General features: G+C 37.7%; 1 protein-coding gene across 14 annotated transcripts in view; it reads left to right on the plus strand.

The window, feature by feature from the left end:
- The first annotated feature begins 4,385 nt into the window (after nt 1-4,385).
- Nucleotides 4,386-13,664, plus strand: part of LOC107661376 (MAP7 domain-containing protein 2-like) — a 38,719-nt gene continuing 29,440 nt past the window's right edge. For all 14 annotated transcript variants that reach the window (XM_016450903.1, XM_016450905.1, XM_016450904.1 and 11 more), the window contains exon 1: nt 4,386-4,483. In XM_016450903.1, coding sequence (XP_016306389.1) covers nt 4,396-4,483 — 88 coding nt within the window. In that variant the 5' untranslated portion in view covers nt 4,386-4,395. The remainder of the gene's footprint in view (nt 4,484-13,664) is intronic.

The raw sequence follows: 13,664 nt of genomic DNA on the forward strand, positions 1-13,664 counted from the left end.
TCCATCCTTTGAGTGAGAGTGTAACGTTACAGGTCGGCCGATCTGGTTTCGTGGTTAAAGTTAACCTTTTCACATGTTTCCTTGTTGTTGCTCAGCAATGGCATGGACGCGATGTTGTCTGGGGGTTTAGCAAAAGGAGAGTGGGATGGTGGGCGGTGCTCGGGGTGGCGACTGAAGGCGGTGACTGTATAGTTCTGACGTCAACTTTTTACGGAAGTAACAACAGTTCGTGAAAAATCACAGCTACTTTATGCAGGCTGTGTGCATTTTACTGTGGACTGACTGTTTTGAAACTTATATGGTAGTTAAATAGCCCCTAGACCTCAGTTATCATGAAAAAAGCCAGGAAATTTCAGTTTTGACAATATGGGACCTTTAAATGGCATGAGACTTTGTGACTTCCCGCACTTGCTATACTTTATACTTCAATACAGTAAAAGTACTAAAATGTGTTACACTAGTCATTTTATAATAAATCCAAAAGCAAGACGTGAAAAAGCTATGGAATAGAAATGGCAACTGAGCTAATGAGTGGTCCTCTGCTGCCATCTACTGGTTATAATGCTAAATTCATGTCATTTTCATCTTAAAAAAGTCTTTGTTTTCTGCCAGGAGACACATTTTTGGCACATTTTTCATGTCATCTTCATGAATGAAAAGTGAATCTTTAAAGTGAAATTTACTGCACAACTGTAACTAATTAGTCACACTCCAGCCAGGCAACCAAAGTTGGCAACCCTATGTAAATACTTATTTTCATGGTTATAAAGGTAAGTTATCGATTATCAAGAATACCATAATGATGTCATTTATGAGAGCGCATCGATAGCTAGCTAACGTAAGCTTAAATAGTTACGATAGTGTTTAGTTGTAAGCATTTAAATAGGCCTACAATTACGTGTACCACTCCTGGTGTTACCAGGGTCAGCATATTAAATTTTATGTTGTTAAATAACGTGAAACTGTATGTTGTTAATGCCACTTTCATCATTAACAGTGTTGTAATTATTTTGTTTCTCAGTTTCTGAAAAGAACGAGGCAGGAGAGGTTTCTGTTTGCTTGATACCAGCCATCTTAGTCCATCCCTACATCTTATTCCATCTATAGCACACCCTTACATACAATTTTTGTCTATTTATGTTTATTTATATATACATGTGTATTTTATTCAGATATCTTTATTTTTTATTAGCTGTGTGTTGTTGTTGTCTCTGTGTACTGGAAGCTTCTGTCACCAAAACAAATTCCTTGTATGTGCAAACATACTTGGCAATAAAGCTCTTTCTGACTTCTGGTACATAAAAAATATTGGTTCAATTTTTTTTTCAAGCATTTTATTTTATAAATGTTTGACACTGACAGTAGGGAAAGCTGTGAACCCATAAAGGAGGAATATAGATATAAATAATTACAACGAAGTTTCTTCTGTCAGCACGACAGCACTTTTTTCTTTAGATATAGAGATATATTTCTATTTATCTTAAGTTCTATACATATTTTAATCTACAGTAGTCAACATTTGAAGTGGATCAAAAAAGTTCATCAAAGTTGTCCTAAGACAAGAACACATTTTGGTTGTAGGTTTTAGGACAACTTTGATGAAAGGTTTTGATCCACTTCAAATGTTGACTAGTGTATACCTGGTACTGAGCTGGTCTGAAGACAGGTTAAAAAATATATGAAAATCAAAATACATTTTAATTAAGAACATTCTAGCCACCATCTCTGATTAATTTCAATGTGCAAATGTTGCTATTTTAAAAATGAGTGGCAGGTAAAGTTGTTGTTCCATATGTCAAGAATCAGTAAAAAGAATAAAGCTACACATAATACCTTTGTATAATGACATAATATTCAGAAAGTTAAGAAGGCAAAATTATTGACTGCTCTTAGTTTCTTTCTTATATTTCCAAAGATTTACATTGTGTGTTTTCCATAAATAGAGGGAATGTTGCCAAAACTGGTTTCAAGGAAGGGATTAATCAACAGCTGGTTTTATGTCACACAGGGAAAGGAAGGTTTCAGCCTCCACCTCACCATTTCCTCTAAATTTCCCATTCAGGGTATTTCTACAAGAAGCTTGAAAGAATTTACCTCAAGACTGTGAAAAAATACACAACAGTGTTCCCATGTATGAGGTTTCACACATACTTCTATACTCCTCTTTCTTCAACATCTGACAACAATATTATGATTTAACACTTATAGATAGACTATCAAGGTTGTGACCGATATCAGTTTATATTTTATTTTAAATTTAGATATCATCAGTGTTCAATTAAAATAATACAAATTCAGTGCTGCTTGCATGACAATTTTGACAATAGTGGTCAAAGCACAATCACTGTGAAAATAAATATTAATACAAATAAATACTACATTTTGCATAATGCTATATGCATATCTTCAGGTGTATCAGTTGTAACTAGTTCAGGTCACACAAGTTTGTGAAACCAGTTTTGTTCTGCCCTACACTGGTCAATGAATTAGTCAAAGCAGTTATTGTTATAGATTGCTCTGTTGTATGTCTGTGGGAAGTATGGACTAGAGCGTCATATACTCTGTATATCTGAAGCCCTAACATTCCCTCACAGGCACATCCATTATTGGCTTACAGTAAGTGCTGGTGCACTATTTAATACATGTAACTGATACTTGCTCAGCCTGCTGCAAACTATGGCTAAAATGAAAGGAAGCAGTTCGAGATGCCTGAAAAGTAGTACTGCCAAAGGGAATATGGTGTTTTCTTAAAGGGAGGGGTTGACCACAGCTTAGCTGATCCTGTCAGTTTCTCATTCAACATATTGTCAAAGCTCCAGTATAGTGGTAAAAGGAAAATATGCCAAGCCTGTGCACCAAACTTCGTTTAAATTAGTTTCTTTGGCATTAAAAGCATAACTTAAAAAGTAACAATAAAAGTAATATTTCCAAATATCTATTTATGTAACTCTGTCCTTGAACTTGAACTGCTTACACTTCACATAATAGGCCTGTTGGTGGCACTTGGGCTTCATTTATCCAACAAGTTTTATCAAACGGTAAACTGTAGCCTATATCAATATGCAGTACATAAATAGGAGTAAATTAAACACTACTTAGAATTAATGCCACTTCTTCTACTTTTGCAATTTCAGGCTTGTAAAAAAAAGAAAATAATAATACACCTGTTTTTATAGAGTCTGTATCTGTAATACACCTGAAAATGGACAGTGTATATTTCAACCGATTTACTTCCAATTCACAAAGTCCAACGACATTTAAGCTTGTTTAAGATGCACACAATCTATAGCAATATAATGGCAATGACGTCTCAAACTGAAAGATGTAGGCTAAGTAAAAATAAACAGGTAGGCCTATTCCGAGCCATTCGTTACTGTTTTGTAGGCTACACACAATATTGACTACAATATTATTGTTGATAACTGTTGAGAGAGGGCCACTTCTGGTTAATTTTGGAAAAAGGCGAGGGGCTTGAGCCCCCAAAGCACCCCCTCCATGCATACATACAGGCATAAATACATAAAGGATTATGACAGTGGAGAGTTTATAATAAGGATTTTCAAACTGTTTGATGCCAAGGACCCCTCAAATATTATAATCATTCATAAAATATAAAGAGTTATATATTTTCATGTTTAAATCACCTTTTTTTAATGTGAGAAAATTGTTATTTCAAAATAAAAGTAAAAAGAAGACATGCTATTTCCAAAATCAATTAAATGGCTTTTATATTCAAGTCAAGTCAAGTCAAGTTTATTTGTACGGCGCTTTTCACGATACAAATCATTGCAAAGCAACTTTACAGCAAATTAAGTTTCTACAATATTTAGTGGTAGCTTATCAGTGGTGACTGTCAGTTAATGTACATATGGCAGAAATGTACAGAAAAATCAATTTAAGACGTAATAAAACAGACGATGAACACTATTAACAGCAATTATTATATGATGCAATCAAACTTATAGCAAAATGTGGTAGTTCTGTATGTTGTTTCAGGGTTGGCATCATCTGAGGTCCTCTGAGGGGTTGGCATCATCTCTTCTCAGGTGTTCTGGATCCATTAACAAATGCAGTTTCTGTGCTATGGTGGGGCCTGAAACCTGACTGAAATTCTTCATAAATTTTATATTGTCTGAAGTCAAAGCAAATTTCTAAAACATTATCTATGGTTTTTACCGTATATCTTTATATATACGGATTTTTTTTTTTTTCTCAAGTCTTCCACAGACCCCATAGCACCCTTTTGCGGTCACGGACACCGGTTTGAAAACCACCGAGTAACGACCACTCTCGCTGTGTCCTGCAGTGCGTACGGTCAAACGCTAGATGTCGCTGTCGCTGTCGCCGTCTGTAGACCGCGGCGGGTTGAGCAGTCGGCGACTCCGCGCGCCTCTAATGTGTCAGCGCCAAACAGCCGGAAAAAAAACTTCGGCAAAAATGGCGGAGGGTGCAACGTCTCTGAAAGGGTTGCGGGCGCAAATGGGTAAGAATTCACCGATTTACAACCTCTTTCGACGAGTTCTCGTTGCTTAAACCTGTCAGAGGACATATCTTTAGTACTATGGCTTTGTTTGGACGACTGAGGGCTTGAATCCGTTACTTTAATTGAGGCGGTCTGAGGGGGAGAGTTAGCGGGCTTCGATGGACGGATAACGGCCAGCTAACTGCTAAACTTACTGCAGCACCAGACAAGAAGTCTGTGTTGGTTCACTGTGATGTTCTTGTACAGTTTAATGTTTAGATAGGATGAATTTACGCAGGCTGAAGGGTTTTTAGAGTTGTGTTCGCCGGGTCTGTAGGGAGGTTTGATAAGTGATGTCTGGTTTGACAGGGACACATCATCTCAGCTTTGTATGGCGCTCTTATCTGTACAAAGCATATATCCTTGCGTTTATCGTTATTGTTTCCCTATTATACTAAATATTCACTTAATATAATGCTTTTAAATATGTATAAACCCTCTGCAGTCTCATAAGTTGGTTTCTATATACACTTCCTATCTAAATGGCAAAAAGAGACACTGAAATTGATGTCGAAATAGTTCACGTGTAAATTAACGTTACAGAACCAGTAGGAGAAATTCATGTTTGATGGAGGTAAATATTTTGTATTGAGTTTACTTTTATAAGGGAATCTTTCGGCGTGTGCAGTTCATACTACACACAGGCATCACTAAAGTAGTGCTTACTGATCTGTGGACGTTTAGCAGTATTTTTCTCTTGATGTCTTATCATGTGGAGTGTGTGAGCTTCTGTCTTGCGGATGTTGCTGGCCATCTTGATCTTTGAGGATGAATATAAACTGTAATTTTTTCACTATCAGCATCATTGCAGTTGCTTTGTGCAGCAAACCATCAAATTCGGTTTACTTGTTCCTCCCTCTAAGGAAAACATGCATGGGTTGCTTGTTTTGCATGCCCTTCTGACTTGCTAATGAGGAATGATTTGCACTTTTGATGCATTGTGTTTAGCCTATGCCACTAATAGACTAGTAGCTTTAGTTTTCAGTGTAGCCTGTGGTTAATCTCATGGAGTGGTAAAAGTTCTTGTGTAAGAAACATGACAGCATTGAAAGACTTATGCTTTTTTGTTTGTCATTTTAGCTACTTTTCTGGAAGGTTCGTTGTTGTAGAGCTTGACCTGAATTCATTAGATTACTAGAAACGGGTCACGGTGTGGTTAGAAACCTCAAAGTGGGTTCTCATCAAGACCTGCATCCTGCCGGTGTTAACCCTGGCCTGACTGCAAACATAATATAAGATGGAGTCCAGTGGTCAGAAAACTGCACATATTTGGTTATGTCTGCAAGAATGAATGCTTGAATACCATTTCTTTTGAGGTCTATTTAGTTTTTTAGTTTTTTTTATTTTGAAAGGGGTCATATGATGCGATTTCAAGTTTTCCTTTCTCTTTGGAGTGTTACAAGCTGTTAGTGAGCACTCCTCCTTTGCTGAGACAATCCATCCACCTCACAGGTGTGACATATCAAGATACTGATTAGACAGCATGATTATTGCACAGGTGTGCCTTAGGCTGGCCACAATAAAAGGCCACTTAACATTTCCGTCACACGCTTGAGGTATTCGGCCAGTCACAACGCACTGGATAGCTGGCCAATCAGAGCACACCTCGCTTTTCAGACCGATGAGCTTTGTAAAAATCGGCGCGTTTCAGAAAGGCGTGGCATAGAGGAGAAACAATAATGTACATTATATGGAAAATGTTTTTTTTTTAACCTTAAACCGCATAAACACATTTCATTACACCAAATACACAAAATAATGTTCTTTTTAGCAACATCATATGACCCCTTTAAAGCTATTATTGAAGAGCATGAAAAATAACATGGCCTGTTAGAGTCATGTGATATTGAGCTGTTTTGTTATCATAATGCACCAGGCTGGTTATAAGTCAATATTAAATGGGTAGCACCTTTGTTTATCAGGTGTACTCATCATTCTTGGCTGTCAGAAAAGGGCTGTAGTTCTCCTTGTTAAATAGTCAGCGCATCTCCTCTCTGAGTAGTTATTTTAAAGGCAGTAGTTTTTATAGACACCATTATATGATACAAATTTGTGAAGCAAATTGGCTTAAATTTTTCCTACAGGTGTTGTACATTGACCTGCTAAGCTTTTTTGCTTTTCTAGTACAGACATTTGTTTAAGTGCAGCAGCAGTCAAATGTGCAACCCAGGATCATTGGAAAAACCTGTATTACATTTCTGCAAAATTATATTTACGTTGCTTCTTGCACATTTCACAACACTTTCAAAGTGAAATGTCCAGTCAGTGGGGCTAAAAGTGCATTCAGTTTTACCCCAAATAGATTCATGTGAATTTGGTGTTGTTTTATAAGGTTTGTTATTGGATGTATTGTGGCAGTCCAGAAATGAAACGTCTGAGATGTGGTGCTTAAAGGTTAATGCAGACTTAAAAGCAAACATGAGATAAAAATGCATTTGCTGAAGCAAACATGCCATTTTAGCTTCATTCTACAAGTCATAGAATTTTTAATTGTGACTCGTGTTTCACAGGACCCATACCCAAAGGGCTCTGCATCGCAAGTGCAGTGATGTACCAGGTGAGCTACCTAGGTTGCAAATGTGATTGCTTAAAGGTCCAGCGCTGATGATAACTATCATTAGCCTCCAGGAAGCAAGAATGACCTGCTGTCCACACGTCATCATCGCTCTGCCTCTTGAAATAGCCCAAGCTTACACAGCCTAGGTATCCCCACTAACCCTGTACAAGAACTGCATTGTGGATGGGGTTGGGTCAACCAATTAGTCAATATGAGGGTGACTAGGTCTTTTAAGTTTTGATATTTTTAGCAGCAGTGCTTTTGCTTTAATTAGCATGCTGTTATTTAGCTCTGACACCGTTTGCATGGAAAAAGGTCAGTCAAACTCGAAACCAACCTATTATGTATGACTTCCTTAAGACCAATTAGTCGTTCAGGCAACTCACCAACTAGTTGATTTTGAACATATGTATTTTTGCACATCGCTATTATGTGTTAGTATGTGAGAGTATGTAAAACCGCAGTTGTGCCTTCTGTTGAGGCCTGAATAGTTGGACAGTGCAGGCACGTTCCTCCCCAAGCATCTGCCCTAGAGACTTCCTGTCCCAATAACGGGCTGCTACTGCAGCAAAAAGAGAAAGAGAGTGAGGCAAACAGTGAGCGGTAACAGGACCCCACTGACCCACTGACTCTCCCTGATTGCTGGCTCTCCTTGGATGTGCATGGCAGGACATAGAGAGCATAGTGTTGGTATTTGTATAACCGTTCTTTGTGTTCTGTCAGACTGAGTGAATGAGTGTTTGTTGAACAGCCCATCTTGTCATCTGACAGTTTGAACGGTGCAGCTGTTGTCAAAGGGAATGATGTAACCCTCGTCTGTTTTTAGTGTGTGTTTTTGCTCAATGTAATTTAAATCTCAATGATCAGTAGTAGGGCTGTGCGATATTGAAGAAAAATGCGATAATTGTGATATTCGATATGCGATACGATAATGCTTAAAGTGCCACATGCTCAGATGAAACAGTTTTACTCAGCTGTTGCTGAGTCAGTTCTGTGAACTTCTATAACTATCTTGTGTCCTATATATATATGGTTATTTGTATGTATGTATGTATCAAGAGTTCTTGTTTGCGCACACTTAAGTGGTGAATAAAGCTCATTCTGATTCTGATTCTAATAAGAAAGCACCCCTACAACAACTTCTGAAAGTGAACGGTATGTGTTTTACTCGAGCATTACATAAAAATGTCATTTTAGCATGAGTTTAGGAACTGAATAATAAAAATAAAAATAAAACACTGCTTAGTATTTCCTCTTTGAATTCAATATGCACTGATTGTTATTTAAGCCAGTGTTTCCCAACCGGGGTGCTGCGTCTGTCGAGAGCAGGGGTGCCGTGTAAAAAAATCCTTTTTTACTATTTTTAAATTGCTAAAATTTTCAAAAGAGCATCTATTATATAATATCCATTTCTGATGTCGCCAATAATTAGAGATGCACAATATTAAAAATATCTGTATGACATTATATTCTACAGTTCTGCTCTGTTGTACCGAGTATCTATACTTTTCAAATTATCATATCGAAGTTAGAAATTCAAATATTGTGACAAAATTAATTTTGTAGGGTGCCACAAATTTGTTAAAATTTCCAACGGGTGCCGCGGCTAAAAAAAGGTTGGGAAACACTGATTTAAGCTACAAAAGATATTTAGGTAAGAGCAGTGAGTGATTTTCTCTTTGTCTTTTGTTCATGGCCCCAAATATTGCAAGCTGTAGCTATATGCATATTGCGATATGTACATTTGTGATATTTCGATAATTTTGATATATTGCACAGCCCTAATCAGTAGTCATGGTTTTGGGAACAATGCAGATTGGCTTTTGATTGTGGCTGTGACATAAGGCAGTAGTGCAGGATTTGATAGCTGTGGATATGATAACTGTGTTTTGACACCCAATAATCTGGAGTGTATCTTTATCACATCAAAGCATTGTGACACAATGCGTTGTTTCCTTCTGGTACCAATTAAAGAAATTGTTCACCCACAAATGAAAATTTGCTGAATATGTATGCATTCTCAGGCTATCCAAAATGTAGATGAGTTTTTCTTCCTCCGAACAGATTTGAAGAATGCATCACATCTGCAGTGATTGGGTGCCATCAGAATGAGTCAAAAGCTGATAAGAACATCACAATAATCCACATTACTCCAGTCCATCAATTAATATCTTTTGACGTGGAAAAACTGCATGTTTGAAAGAAACAAATCCATCATGAAGGGATTTTAACTTTAACCCCTTAGCTGTCAAAGATCGGCGACGGCCCCAGATTATTGTTTCACTTTCACAGCATGTTAAAACACTCTTACTTGATCTGGACAAACTGTGCATCAGTAGAAAGATTAAAGACTCTAGCTTCGATATTTGACCAGTTTTGATAAAACATTGTTGCAGTGACAGCAATTTAGTAATTTATGTCAGGAGTTAGGGCTGAGCGATATATATAAAAAAAAAGATATCTCGATATTGTCAATTTTTACGATATTCGATATATATCTCAATATTAGGGCTGTCAATATGGCTGAAAAACAAAATTCGAATTGTTTTACTTAAATATGATCAAAATTCGAATTATATTCTAATTTAAAATGCATAATTTCAGTTAGGGTGAAGAAAAGCTTTTGGCTTCTCTCCTGAGGCCACAAGAGGGTGCATCGAGCAAAATATTACGAATGCACGTTTATTCAAAGCATAATCTGTGGAAAAAAAAGTGCATAATGTTTAAAATAATGTTTAGAAACCAATTATTAAGTTGCTTAAACAACTATAAACAAAAAAGCATCATGTATGTTTGCATAGTTTAAAAATGGGGTAAGTGATTTCTGGTAGCCAATGTTGACATTTGAAATCACCAAAACAAACACGCCCATACCCCAAAAGGGTCTCGCCCCTATTTTGATAGCTCCACCCGACACATCCGTATAACTCTCGTTGCGTTGTGACCAAGCGGCAACCTCCCGCTCTCTCTCGTGAAACCAACACGGAAGTAACTAAAACTGCAATTCATCGGCTGGCTGCTAGAGGCTGGCTCCAAAAGGGAGTCAGTCCCATAGACTCCCCATGTTAAAATGCCCAACTTTACAGCAGAAAAAAATATGTTTACAGCCTGGTACAAAAAGTGGTTTCGTTCTATATAGGTAATTATGACCTTCATGACAACTGTGAGGGGGGTGAATTTTTTTATAACTCATCCGTTTAAATTATATTAAGCCTTAAAGTTCTGCATAATTAAGGGCGTGGCCACTTGTGTGACAGGTGGACTGCCGCTCTGCTCCAGAGTGTGAAACTTAGAAAAATTACTTTAAAGATTTTTATTTGTCCAGAAAAAAATTATTATGGGTAGGACACTGGAAATCTGGCAATTAGATGTTTTAATGAAAATGATCTCAAACTTGATTTTTACCGCTATTTTGAGGTTATTGTAGGTACTCTGCCTTTTACACTGTCTGCAAAAAGTGAGATGTCACGCCAAGGCAAAAGGCAGTAGCTTCCACATTATATACAATATTTTGGTGCTGATCACCATTTACAGAGTCATTATAGTAACATCTGTATACAATCTAGTGATCATTGGCTAGGCTATAACATATAGTAATGTAATTAATTTTTTTTTTCTGACCGTAACAACCAGACACAGCCCTAGACTGAGAGCTGGCATCTGCATTATAAAAAGAAAGAAAAAAAACTTTAAAGATTAATTATTGTTGCCAAGTTATCTAGTCGTTGCTTGATTACAGTGCTTTGTTATATGGAGCAGTTTGTTAGATCACGATCTATCTAATTTGTTTGTCTAAAGAAGTGCAGACAGATGTATGCAAGACTTATACACATGATAAAGGAGGTCATATATGTCCCAAAATTATCAATAACAAATTTCGACCAAAAACAAAGTTATGGTGTTTTGTTTTTGCACGGCAGCACTGCTGTCACTATAGACGGGCGTGGTTTCAGCAACTAGCGCCTCAGTGCTCTTCTGAACCCTACGATAGGGATGGAACGATTACTGGTTTCACGATAAAATGCCCTGACGGTTAGTATTATCGTTTAAAATTTAATCATCATCAAAAATTATCTCTCTTGTACGCAAAGCTTCCATGAAGAAAAGTTTGCAGCAAGTGGCTTTGAGCCAAGATGAACAAACGTTCAAACTATTAAGGTTGACATTTAAGGGATTATTTATTGTATATTCATAATTAACTTATTACACAGATTTTTTTTGTTTACCTATAATAATATATAAATACGGGGACATGAAATATTGAATTGAGATTAATGTTTTAAACAATTAAAACTAAATTCCTCTGATTTCATTTTCAATACAATCAAAAACTGAGACGGCAAGTTGCATTTGAATGAAACGAGAGAGCGCGTCTGCGCCTCCGCAGTGATACAAGAGACATTCATTACAACAAATACACAAAAGAATGTTCTTTTTAGCAACATCATATGAACGAACCCCTTTAAAATGCAACAACGTCACTTACATCACCGCATCTCGCGCGCCACTGATGACGCTCCCTGATGCACACCTAACATTCAAATGCAAATGTTTATTTTAAATTCGACTAATATTCATTCTTTATTCACAATCTCCTCATCACAGGCAGGCACAGCACTCATTTCAGCACGTGTTCGTGTTTGTGTGTGCTGTCTGCGCCACTCATAGCACGTGCCTATATCGTGCGCTATATCGAAAAATGTTTCTATCGATATCGAAGAAGGTGTACCGTCGATAAATATCGATACCGTTTTATCGCCCAGGCCTACCGTAAAGTATATGCAGACTAATTGAAGTTGCACTGAGGAACAGTTTGAGGTCACCTTGGGCTTGCCTTCATTGTCTTTACATCATGAATGTATGTGCAAGGTCTAGACAATGTCTCCATTGTGTTTATCCATTGTAGGCCCAGTGTTCATTTGCTTGCCACGTTTGTCGCAGAGCCCACAGTGTGAGGATCAGAGTATGACTTAGATGGTGTTTGCATATTCAATGAGTCTGACGGACTATTGCCTGAGTGCTCTTCAGACACATCTCTCCTCCTCGTAGGTCACCCTGAGTTTCAGATGAGACATTAAAGGTGACATATCATGAAAATCTGACTTTTCCAGGTTTTAAGTGCTATAATCAGATCCCCGGTGCATCGACCAGCCAAGGAAACGTGAATAAGTTTGTTTTGGTAAGCCTTTTTCTGCAAGCATCTGAAAAAACGAGCGTGTCTGAATTCGCTCCCTTGGTGACGTGGCAAAAGGGATCTCATTATAATATTACCGCCCCTTAATCTGTAAGTTTCCACCCATGGCACCATCATTTTGATTTCGCAAGAGACAACGGTATAATGCCATGGCGAAAGTTTGAGCAAAACACGTTAACTGTTCTGCCTTTGGCTGCACAGACGAGCACAGAACACTATTTAGAGTCCCAGCCTCAGAGGAGACAAGAGAGCAGTGGATTTATTGATTTATTTAATGTATATTGCTGCTGCCACACAGTTCTAAAATAAACATGCGATTTATTTCCCAGCTGTTTACCTTCACAGACATAACCGACTGTTTTTTGTAACTTGTGTGTTTTTAACGTAAACTTGTGTGAGAATGAGAACTTAGTTTAGTACTCCCATGCGGTGACAGCCGCTTTCTGTCCATGTGCTTCGGTTGTGTGTGCTCAGAAAACCGTATATCAGAAGTTTAGACTAATATGGTTTAAAACGCATGATTTCAGCGCAAAAAACATGATAACCAAAACAATGTTTTTTAGCAGGTACGAGCTGTAATGGCGCAGCTCTATTCTGAAAAATGGGGCGGGGAGCAGCAGCTCATTTGCACTTAAAGAAACAGGCCCGAAAAACAGTGTTTCTGCTTCCACTCAAAATAGGCATTTTCAAAATGATAAAATAAATGATCTGTGGAGTATTTTGAGCTGAAACTTCACAGACACATTCTGGGGACACCAGAGACTTATAATGTCTCCTTATGAAAAGTTTTATTGAAAGTAATATGTGAGACCCCGGAAACAAGAGGATTCGTTTCTAACGTTTCTAAATATTTTCTGGAAAAAATGTACCCTCCTTTGATAATAGACTCTGCTTGGCGGGCAGATATTCCGGACCTTTCTCCCAGTTTTGATTGGGACGGAGTCTGGGTTATGGTAATGTATGCTTCGAGGAATCCGGATCATCAACAAATCCATTTAAACTTTATTCATAGGACTTATATGACTCCACGTAAACTCTATAGCATGAAACTTAAACCCGATCCTAATTGCACGCTGTGTCATACAAGGGAAATTGGTACTTTTTTTCACATGATTTGGGATTGCCCTGGGGTTGCCAGTTTTTGGAATATGGTTAAAGAAAATCTGTCCACTATATTAAATGTCTCAATCCCTTTGTCCCCTTCTGTCTTTATTTTAAATGATCTTTCGGACATCCAACTTAACAAAATGCAGAAGCGAGTCTTTTTAGCTGGCTTGACAGCGGCCAAGAAAATTGTTGCAACAAGATGGAAGCCTCCACATTCTATTAATAAGCAATATTGGGTTCTCACTTTTATAGACGTGGTGTATCTTGAACTGTCCACTGCTCGC

This window comes from Sinocyclocheilus anshuiensis, unplaced genomic scaffold, assembly GCF_001515605.1.
Source record: "Sinocyclocheilus anshuiensis isolate Anshui unplaced genomic scaffold, SAMN03320099.WGS_v1.1 scaffold635, whole genome shotgun sequence".
NCBI lineage: Eukaryota > Metazoa > Chordata > Actinopteri > Cypriniformes > Cyprinidae > Sinocyclocheilus > Sinocyclocheilus anshuiensis.